This window comes from Acanthochromis polyacanthus, chromosome 14 (assembly GCF_021347895.1).
Source record: "Acanthochromis polyacanthus isolate Apoly-LR-REF ecotype Palm Island chromosome 14, KAUST_Apoly_ChrSc, whole genome shotgun sequence".
In the NCBI taxonomy this organism is placed as follows: domain Eukaryota; kingdom Metazoa; phylum Chordata; class Actinopteri; family Pomacentridae; genus Acanthochromis; species Acanthochromis polyacanthus.
In genome coordinates this window covers 39,650,263-39,661,586 of record NC_067126.1, presented here as the reverse complement: position 1 = coordinate 39,661,586, position 11,324 = coordinate 39,650,263, and the positions used below count along the sequence as shown (strand labels likewise).

At 41.9% G+C, this 11,324-nt stretch overlaps 2 protein-coding genes across 3 annotated transcripts in view; both read right to left on the bottom strand.

Annotated features, from left to right (window-relative positions):
* The window catches only part of LOC110959998 (cytochrome c oxidase assembly factor 5), a 523,208-nt gene that overhangs the window by 384,179 nt on the left and 127,705 nt on the right, over positions 1 to 11,324 (bottom strand). The window lies entirely within an intron of this gene.
* Positions 2,649 to 7,343, bottom strand: gpr45 (G protein-coupled receptor 45). Its single transcript, XM_022210938.2, has 2 exons — positions 7,161 to 7,343; positions 2,649 to 5,213 (listed from the first exon to the last, which is right to left on the bottom strand). The coding sequence occupies exon 2, from the start codon at positions 5,108 to 5,110 to the stop codon at positions 3,950 to 3,952; it is 1,161 nt and encodes a 386-aa protein (XP_022066630.1). The 5' UTR covers positions 5,111 to 5,213; positions 7,161 to 7,343; the 3' UTR covers positions 2,649 to 3,949.

Below are 11,324 nucleotides of genomic sequence, written 5' to 3'. Positions count from 1 at the left end.
CCTGTTGGTTTTACAAAAACCTGCTGGATTTTCCCCCAAAATTAATCGCGTATTGTTAAAAAAAAATCTATAAACATTTCTCATTTGTTCTTTCCTGTTTCCTCTACATCTTCTCATTTTATCTTCTTTATTCTGTACGAAGGCTAGGTGTCTTCCTTTTGTTGATTGACTTTCATTTTTATTTTTTATGGGGTTGTAAATTTAGTTTTAAACTTGTCAAAATAACCTCCATAAATAATAACATTTAATATTGTATTTAATCTATTTTTACGTCATTTTGTAGAGTTTTAATCCACTAAATACTCATCATAAATGACACTGTATGGTCTGAATCTCAAAGTTTAATCTTGTCAGGTTTATTGATATCGTGTTTTTCTGCTGGAAAAAACATTCAGCGGCTGTTGCTTTAAATGGATAACAGTGGCTTGACTATTTCATGTGACATGTTTTCTGGACTTTTAGTGAGAACAATTACAATTTGGAATGACGTCAAACATCTCATAATAGTCGACATATGAAGCCTAAAGCTTGTAAGAGTCAAGGGGTCATGAGTGGTGTCCATATGCAGGAGATGGTTAAATATCTATATTAATCCACAGTCAGAGCAGGGGTGGACTGGGGCAAAAAATCAGCGCTGGCATTTTTGGCCCAGACCGGCCCACAACATCATCGGTTGACTGAATCAAGCACTAATTTTTGAATGACAAAAAACTGACAGAGAGGTCAGATTTTCAGAAAGAAAATACAAAAACATCCCTAGAGACCAATACAAACCTGTTGACAAGTTGGAAAAAAACAATTGCAATCCAGTAGAGCAGGAGTAAATCCATCCATCCATTCTCTATACACCGCTTTATCCTCACTAGGGTCATGGGGGGTGCTGGAGTCTATCCCAGCTGACTCGGGTGAAGGCAGGGGACACCCTGGACAGGTCACCAGTCTGTCACAGGGCTACATATACAGACACACAATCACACTCACATTAACACCTACGGACAATTTAGAGTAACCAATTAACCTCAGCATGTTTTTGGACTGTGGGAGGAAGCCGGAGTACCCGGAGAAAACCCACGCATGCACAGGGAGAACATGCAAACTCCATGCAGAAAGATCCCAGGCCCAGGCCGGGATTTGAACCGGGGATCTTCTTGCTGCAAGGCAAAAGTACTAGCCACCACCCCACTGAGCAGCCCTAGAGCAGGAGTCTTCAACTAAAATTCAGAGTGGTCCAGTCTGAGAAAATGTATTAAAGCAAAGGTCTGGAACATCATAATGTCAAACCTGAATTAGTGCCATAGCTAAATATTGATGTAACCTACTAGTTTTATTAGCGTCTGCATGTAACCAATAACTGAATATCAACCTCAGATAAATTCAGTACGGTTCAAAAACATTTTGGCAACATTTTTTAATAAATAACTTTCTATGCAACTGTAAATCCTAAAATAAAGTGCAGAACTTAAAAAAAATGACTGAACAACCTGAACCAACTTATAGGCATATTAACAATGCCTAAATCTGAAAAATTTGTGATTTTTCTGCTCACATGTTGTGTTGTTGTAAACTTACTCTTTCAACCCCCTGGAAACCAGCGTTTGTCCTGTTTTTGTGTTGCTCCTCCTCGACAGCCGGTTGTAATGTTTTCTGAGCAACACACCATACTGTGACGTTTTTACAGTGAAGGTTCTACTATGGAACCAGTTTGACATGTTCAGGTGTTCTTTGTGTGAAAACTCAGAGATTTCAGGGATCAGAAGGTGGTTTTCAACTTTCTCTGTTAACTTTCTGCTTCAACTTTAAACTAAATTTCCTTCACTAAGCCAGCCCTCTGGACTTCCAGTAAGCTGTGTTCCTATTGGCTGTCCAGGTGGCTGCTTGGTGTAATCAGGAACACCTGAGCAGCTCAGTGTCTTCCTGCTTTATGTCTGCAGTCAAACATTTCCTCTGCTTCTCTTCACTGAACCGGGTTTGGCTCCGTTGCTTTAGTTTGTTCTTTAGGCGTTGGCTTGCAGCTTCCAGCAGTAAAATCCTCTTTAACGTGTTTCTTGGTGTGTTTTAGGTAGTGCTGATAAGTACAGCATCTTTTATATAAAATACCACTGCATTGTGAAACTAGATAAATATTATTTTTGCAATAAAAAAAGTGCAACCAATGTCTTCCCTCAATCATATAGGTCATACTGAGATCAAAACCAACAAATTAGATGCAGTTCTGTGTATTTTTCCAACAAGAATTGTATTTCCATGCCTTTGAACTTCAGATGATTTGCATTTTTTTCCACTCATATGACAGTACACTCAACATTTCCAGGTTTGGCTGGAGGGTGCACATCTTTAGAGCTTTGAAATTTTGGAGGGAAATCACTACATTACTGTTTCCAGACTTTAGCATCATGGTTTTAGATCTGTGTGAGCCTGATTTGTTTGGTGATTTAAACTGAAAGAATGAACAAAACAAAAGGCCGACTGAGTTTCTTAATAAAGCAAAGAATCAGGTGAGAAACTGAGCAAACGTAATTAGCGAAGTTCAGCAGCATTTTCCCATTTAATGCGCTACGTTTGGCTGCAGAAATAATGCTGCTTTAACCTTTATACAAATATCAGATGAATGCAGGAATAATTCAAAATATTAAAGTGCTACATGTATGTAGAATGTTACACACAGCTCAAGATATTTAATCTTCAACCTATTTTTCCCCCATTATTTATCTGCATACTTGATATACAGTTTACATACAGTGTTTTTAATCCAAGCACTCCTCTCTGTCCATGTAACGTCATTTAAAAACTATATTTATTTACCTGGTTTCATCTTCCATGACATGTTAATGCACTAGAGGAAACGTTCAAACCACAGTAACTGAAACATTTAATTGTTGACACATTCATGGATCAAAAAACAACCGACAAGATTGTTTCTACACAAATTTCAATAATTTTTTTTTTTTAAAGAAAATAGAGCTTAATTAACATTAATACTTTATGGTTCTATTTTTGAAACTCATCACACGACTGACAACAGAACTATTATCACCACGACAACCTAGCTGTTTCCGACAGTCTGAGACGACAATAAAAGTTCAGGGACGATATGAAACAGAGAAGTAAACTGACAACGAAAGATATGAAACTATTTGAGCCGCAGCAAGTTTCAGAAACTCGAGTTGTCACCAAGTCAAGAATATGAGACTGAATATGGACTAATTTATGGAAACAGCAGAAGAAATAACATCAACACAAGGTCATTTCTGGAGTTAAGCCACGTGTCCACTAGATCCGGCTATTTCCCACATCCCATTCATTGTTTATGTGAAACGCACTGCGCTGCATGCTGGTCCGGCTGCGGTGCGTCTCCCCACAGCTCATTTGCATAAAGCAGACTCGACTTGTACTTTATGCAAACTCAGAGGTCCGACGCATCACAAAACTTTGATCAAATGTCTAAACTATCCGTCTGTGAACTAAAACCTGGACATATTCAGCTGCTGCACAGATTATTTCTCACCTCAAATGCTTCCAGAAACACTTTTCTCTGAACTGTTTTCGTAATAAAAGAGTTTGTGACTGAGCCGCCAGCTTGAAATCCAGCAGCAGACAGCTGCTGAGTCGATGCGTTTGTCCAATCAGGGGCAGGATAGTTGGAGAAGAAGGAAGCAGGAGTTAAACACCGACTACTGGCCTCAAGGACACGAACACCAAGAGGGAGATTTTCAGATACGGTGTGTTTACATGCAGGAAAAACGCATCTAGTGGACACGCAGCGTTATTTTTGACCTTTAGGACGTCTCACATCCTCAGCAGACTCATGGACTGTAGATGTTCACATTTTTATTTTTCTGAAAACCTGGAGGAACTGGCTGAGACTGAATCTTCAAGTAGGAACATTATTTGTGAACTTTAATAGCATCTGATTGCCTATTTTGAGGGTAAATGAGAGTCAAGAACAGCGTCACACAGCTGATTGTGTCTCGCTGCACACATAAATGTTGCTGGGTCTCACTCTCCTGTGGCTCCTGCCCGGCACTCTGGGACAAAGTCTGCAGCTTTTAGGAATGAACTCCTGACAGGCCTCCCTGAACTTCCTGATCCTCCAGCAGTAGATGACGGGATTAAAGACCGTCTTCAGGTAGCTGAGCCACAGAGCTCCGATGCTGATGGGGTAGAAGACGGAGCTGTAGTAGAACTGCCGGCTGAACACGGCTAACAGGCTGACCACCGTGTGAGGCAACCAGCACACCGAGAAGCCGACAAAAAGGATGAGGATAGTGGTGAAGGCTCTGGTTTTGAAGCTCATGTCCACCTTGATCTGAGGCGGCCTCTGCAGCCCAGTGAGTCTCATTTTGCTGACTTGGTTGAGGGCCGGCAGACAGGAATGCTCGCTGGTGTGGTTGTGGATGCGCAGCGTGTTGCGGCGCACCGTGTTCAGGATGCACATGTAAGAGTACAGCATGACGGTAAACGGCACAAAGAACACGGCTACGGCCAGCAGCACCGTGTATCCTCGGTCTGCCAGGGACTCGCTGTATCCCAGGACGCACTGCGGCGCCCAGGAACCTCCGATACCCGCAGCACCCGTCCTCCACCCGACCACGGACGGCAGGGACACGCACAGGCTCAGCACCCACGACCCTGCGATCAGCAGCTTAGCTCTGTGCGGGGTCAGCTTGTCCTGCCGCTGCACAATAATAAGGAAGCGATCCACGCTGATGATGAGGAGGATGGACACTCCTTCCAGCACAAACAGCCAGTAGAGCATGATGGAGGCCCTGCAGAACCCGCTCCCAAAGCTCCAGTCGGCCGTTGCCACGGTGACCGCGGTGAAGGGCATGCAGAGCAGGGAGAGCATGATGTCAGAGAAGGCCAGCGTGGCGAGGAGGAGGTTGATAGCAGAACGCATGGCAGGTTTCTGGTAAACAATCAGACACACGATTGCGTTGCCGAGGAAACCAATAGTAATCATGAAGATCATTATGGCTGCCAGGGTCACGCGTAGAGTGACCGATATGGGAGGAGGCGAAGCTTCTGACGGCTGGATTTCAGCCGCTTCCTCCACGTTGTTGGGCTCCATGAAGTCACACTCCGCCAGCAGGCTTTCATTATTAAAAGCCATGGCAGCTGTTATCAGGGAGAATGAGCCCAGGAGACGGTGGGCATGTCGCACTACTGCTGTGGTGCACGGATGAAGCTGTCCTCCAGCTGCTCCATAGCAAAACCTGAGACAGAGAGACAAGAATATCCAATTATCTCATAAATTAAGTGTCAAAACACACCAGACTTCCAACCTGACCAAGTGCTCGCTCAGTGCATGACATTCTGTCTCATAAGAGGCTGTGAAAAACATGATATAACCACAGAGACAAAAGTGAGGAATGCATCATCAGACAGTCATCGCTGATCTATTAGTCAATGCTAATTGTAAATATGAAACAGTGAGAGGAGGACTGACGTTATCTAGGCCCTGGACCACGCCGACAGCTCCAGTCACCACAGGACGTGTTGCTCGGCGGCTGCACTCAGGTTGATGATTAACACCCGAGCGGAAATGTTTCACACATGAACAGAGAAACACACACATTTACACAACACCCAGTCTACTGTCAGCTCAGCAGACGCTCCTCCTGGGCTAATGCTTCAGATGCCGATGCAACCTCGATGGAACAGAACTCTCCAACACACAGGACATGACCGTTGCTATGGTTTCAGCTTCCTACAACCGATGGCAGGACTAAAGGTGTGAAGTTTAACAGCGGGATGAGGTTGTTTAGGAATTCCCACATGCAGTCCTACAAGGTGGACAGCTATTTAGCAGCTGAGAAGAACTTACAGTGCTACCACCTGGATCTACGAGGCCTTTATCGCAGCAGTTTCACATGAGATGACAGCAGGTGTTACTAATGGCATCTGGCAGCAAGCCTCGAGTCTCAATCTGAAGCAGCTAAATGGAATTCAGCCGTCATTAATTTTTATTACTTACAAAATATCTTGAAAGGGGTGATAGTTTCAGTGTTTGAGCTCTCTGATGGGTCTTAGTCGCTGTAACGGAGGCTGTTTAATTTCAAGTTTATCAGTGAGAGACTCTATAGTCAACCTAAAACAGAATTCACCAAAACAGATAAAAGAAAAGATCCCTTCATTGACTTTAGCTACATTCTGCCACGAAACGCATCATTAGCCACTGCATAGTGTTGCTGCTTGTTGCCACGGCAACAAGGTCACCAGTTCCATGGCAACAGGCCGCCCGTACTCTCATCCTTTGCACAAGTGGATGACAATATACACATCCTCCTAGGACCTGGTGTCCATATATGTAAACTTTTTTTTTTTTCAAAAAGAGCAAATTTTTCATAATAATGATAATAATAAAAACAATAACAACAATATAAATATAATAAACAGATATTACCCACGATTGTTATGTTTATTGGCTACTCCTTATTTCAAAAAACTAGAAGGAATACACATACATATATATCTCATTTTTTTGGATCACAGGATTTATTTTTAGTATTTTTCATTAAATTAATCTCAGTCAGACTACTAATAATAAATAAATATTTTTAATTATTTTTCAATAAGAAAATTAATGAGGCACATGTGAGGACTTCTGTCTTAGGATGTCATTTTAGATGTTTTGTTTTTAGTGTGGTCAGTAATGTTGGATGCTTATTAGGTCACATGTAGGAAATAAACACACAAAGATGATTAGAAATAATATGATGAGGTGTTTTTCAGTATAAAGCTGGTATGATGACAGATTAATAGAGTAATATCATAGCCTGAGAAAACCTAAATACTACAGTTGTTATGATGAAAAGACACTGAATTAAACGCCTCACGTCCTGTTTTCATTCAGATCCTCAGACACACACAGGGTGCAGCTTGTTCCACATTAATTCATGTTCTCTGTGCTGATAATTCATCGCTTCCATCATTTTTTTTTTTTACACTGCTCCACCACTGATCCTGGACAACGTGTTCTCACGTTTCTCCCTCTCACCTGTCAGTCTACCTGTCTGCATCCACCAAGTCAACAGCGAGTCACAGCACAAATTCAGAACCCTCAAACAGCAGACGCCTGTCATTTCCCCCAGCCTGATCATCGATTATTCGGCACTAAATCGATACATCTATAAGCATTAACCGGACAGAAACTGACTCACCTGGACGGTTACCGGGTCTTCTGCTCGCCTCCCGTGGAGCCAGCCAGCTCGGTGACCGTGTGTCTGCTCCTAAACATGTTGAGCTTCTCCCAAAATATCCCCCTCTGAACATTTCACTGCCGTATTGATCGCCATCGTTCCGCCTGCGGAGGACGCTGACGCCAGAAGAGCAGGTGGTCCCGATTTAAAGGAGCAGTGAGGCAAAAACATGAATAATAATGATAAAAGGTAAAGAAAATTAATAAATAAGAGATAACCCTAAATGACAGTTCATTACGTTAAATGGCTATGTCATCAAAAAGTGATCAAATGTACAAATATTGTTTATCATCATTTAAGATGCAAATGAAGAGGACATATATGTAAATCAGCTGTAGTTAGTTACAGGTTAGGCGCAAAAATTATCAGCAGCAATAAAAATATGGACAGCCTTTTTAACAAAAATCAATAAAAAATAAATCTTACGTCGTATGTATTATGGAATCACAGACAAACAATAATAATATAGTGTTTTCTCTGTTCCCTAAACATACAATAATAATACTTTATATAAACAGTCACGGAACAAATGAGCAGACCACTTTTGTTTTCTTCAGTTTCTTGTTCATTTTAATGCCTGGTACCACTAAAGGTTTACTCCCTGAAGAACACAATGAACAGGACTTTAAATGCAGCTGATTCCATCATACTTTATGTCCTATCTGACCTGCTTCAGCTTCATTGTATTCCAGGGTCTATAAGAGGACATTTCAAAGGTCTAGAGTGGTTTCCTGCTGACATTCAAGCTGTAGAACAATTCAGAAGCTGTCAGCTCTCATATAACGCCGAAAACTAAAGAATTATGTGAAGCCACAAAGGCAGCCATCATGAGAGAGAGACAGGTAGAGAAAAAACTGAAGATCTCCAAGACAGACGTTCATCACACCAAGAAAAACAAACCCAGCATGGTTCTACCAAACTGCTAGCTGGTCAGGAAACGTCTTTCTACCACCAGATGACCGTCACTCGTCTGTTCCTGTCAGGAATCATCCTCAGACCTCCAGGAACCTTAAAAATGAGTGGACACTGTGGAGAAATGGGACTTGTTGAACAAGGACAGTTGGAAAGCGACTTGTTGAAGCTGGTCTGAAGTCCCACAGGGCAGGAAGAAGCCCGTCATCAAGGAAAGGCAGAGGAAAGCCCGGTTACTCTTTGCTGGGATCACAAGGATTGGACTGTTGATGATTGGGCTAAGGTTCTCTTCAAGGATGGATCCAGTTTTCACTTGATGTCCACTCCAGACAACTTATTGGTTAGGAGGAAGCCTGGAGAAGCTCCAAACCAGACTGTCTGCCCCTACAGTAAAACATGGGGGTGGATCAGTGACCATCTGGGGTAGTTTCAGTCTGGGTGGAACAGGGACAATGAACCAGGTCATGTTTGGGGCTACTCTAGAAAACAGTCTTCTTCCATCAGCTGGAAAACTCTTTCCTGCCTCCAATGACTGGATTTTCCAACAAGACAAGGTCAGTTAAAGCCTGGATGGAGAACCAGAACACTGGATCAATCACCAGATCTAAATCCAACTGCAAACCTGTGGAAAATCATCAAATGCTAAACGGAGAACCACAAGCCCAAAAACAAAGCAGAATAGTTAGAATTAGTGCAACAGGAATGGGCTGCTGTGATCAGAAGCTGGTAAAGCATGAAGAGACATCAGAAACAATGGTTCTGGATCAGTACTAACTCCTGGTGGATCATGGGACTGAAACAGACAGAAAAGAAAACATGGAATCCTAGAAGCTGTTTTTGGCAGAACAATGTCATAACTGCTGCTGGAAGAACTGAAGGGATTCTGGTTATTATCAAGAAAACCATGGAGAATGTCTGATACCAGCTCTGAAATTAAACTCTTATGAAGTACTGTTGTTATCATTCTATTTGTCCAAACAAAGGACCTTTAGTGGTTCCAGGAATTAAAATGAACAAGAAATAAAAGAAAATAAGGGTGGTTTAAGCATTTGTCCATGACTGTATTTTTGAAATATAAATGACGCATTCATTATGAATGATACACAAAATCCATTCAAAAAGTCCAATAAAAGACTCAAATCTAAGATTTTTTTCTTGAATGACTTTTTGATTGATGCTCTGTACATAAACAAGTCATGAGTCTGCATTTATTATTTTGTCCAGGAGATAGCAGCATTGTACTCCAGATGGCAAAGCAATTCAGTGCTGCATGTGTAGGTATTTAGAGGAATGCACAGGTTTAGGGTTATAATTGAAATATATTTAGGGTTTTAGTACTTTAGAAACAAGCAAGACTCGATCCTGTATTTTATTTTATTGTGAGGATTTTAGAACATCAGGATTAAAACATGAATGGGCCTGAAAAATACATTGAATGTGAATTAATTTTTGCTTTACACAGGAAATTTGGCATATTAAAGCACACATAAAAAGACACGCTCGTACACTTAGCATGCTGCCTGAGATTCTTTTCATGGTGTGCTTGTCTAAATTGGCATCATGCCCATGTGTTGAACATGCCCATCAAACCAGTTCCACTCCAGCGGTCCTGCACATGCATGCTCGTCACGTTCAGCGGCACCCACACAACAAGCTCGCTAGTGAGAGAATTCATTTCCCAGTTCGTTATTCCACAGCTGTTTGCTTTAATTTCTTCCTGATTGAGAGACTCTGGTGCTCCATCAAACAGCAAAGTGAAAAACGCTCGCCACTAAATCAGAATATTCAGAGTAGACGAGGGAACCCACATGAGTGATGTTGAGCCAGTTGTGTTACATTTAGAGAGGAAAAGTCAGACATTGTTATTCACTCGCACGCAAACACAGCAACTCTGACACTGCATCCGTCTAAGAAGAGCTTTTTGGGGGTTTTATTCGTGCCCCTCGCTGCTTCTGTTTCCAGGGACGTGTCTCCCGAGTTTGAGCTCACACTGAGGAAGCCACAGTGTGTTAATCAGTGTTAGAATTTAGTGGTTAACCTGTCTCACCTTTGTGAAAATAATTAACACCAAAGAGTGGGGGACGATGATGTGCAAACTGCAGTGAAATAGTTGTAGATTAAAACTTAGCTGTTGTTAAATGACTACTTGGGTAAGAGGAATGTTTTCCTGCATCCAAACCGTGAGACACAAACAACGAGCATTAAAGGAGGGATTATCCAGGAGTAATTGCTTTTTGTAAAGTACCTCTGAATGAGGCTTTAAGAGCAATTATGAGCAATTATACTGGTAGTTATTATTGCAAGGAGGTAATAACATCTTCAGAGTGCAACTGCAAACACTGGTGTGGTGATTAATGATGCAGAATGGAAGCAGAACACACGTGTAAAAGCACAGATGAATGATGCGCCTTCATGCCAGCTGAGCTTGTCACTGTTGTTTGAGGACTTTGGGGTTCTCAGGGAACTGTAACATCATCAGCTTGTAGCTTCAGATCCCAGCATTGATATTCAGTGTAGACACCCAGTGCTGTGTGATGACAAAACCCTTTAAAGGGCTTTTTATCCCCCAATTCCAGCCTTATCTCCCATCTTTACATCACGCAGCTTTGAGGGGATCACACTGCAATCCTGCCAGCTTATATTCTACCTCCATTTTCATTTGGGAACTTAAGCTCGCAGCTCGGTGGAAATATAACATGTTAAGAGCCCTTATGAGCAGTGGCACCGCCTGTCCACCTTTCATGCGATGCTATTGTCTTATTGGTTTTAAAGGCAGAAAAATGCATGGATTTTAGCTGTTCAATCGAGCTGCTTGGTCCCAACGAGCTCAATGCACCACACCAGAGAAAGCAATTAGAATTCCATAAAAGTCTGTAAGAACTGTATTGCAGTGAGCTTGTTTTCCGGTGAAAACACGGTGTCTTGCCAAATGTGGAGCTACTAATTAAAGGGCCATTTTCAGCAGTGATTTTTTGAGATCACCTAAATGAGTTTTTAATTCGTAGAATTTCCTCAAGCAGGACAGAAAATGCAAAAATCTGTCTGGCATTAGCAGGAGTTTTACAGTATGCCTGTAAAGATTCTCAGTCATCCCTTTCATTGTATTTCTAAGCTCTAAAATGAAAGCAGCTGGATTTACTGAAGAGTTTTCGAAGGTTTTCACCTTTCATCAGCACGCAGGTCTTTCGGTTTTACACTTAGATCAATTTTTTA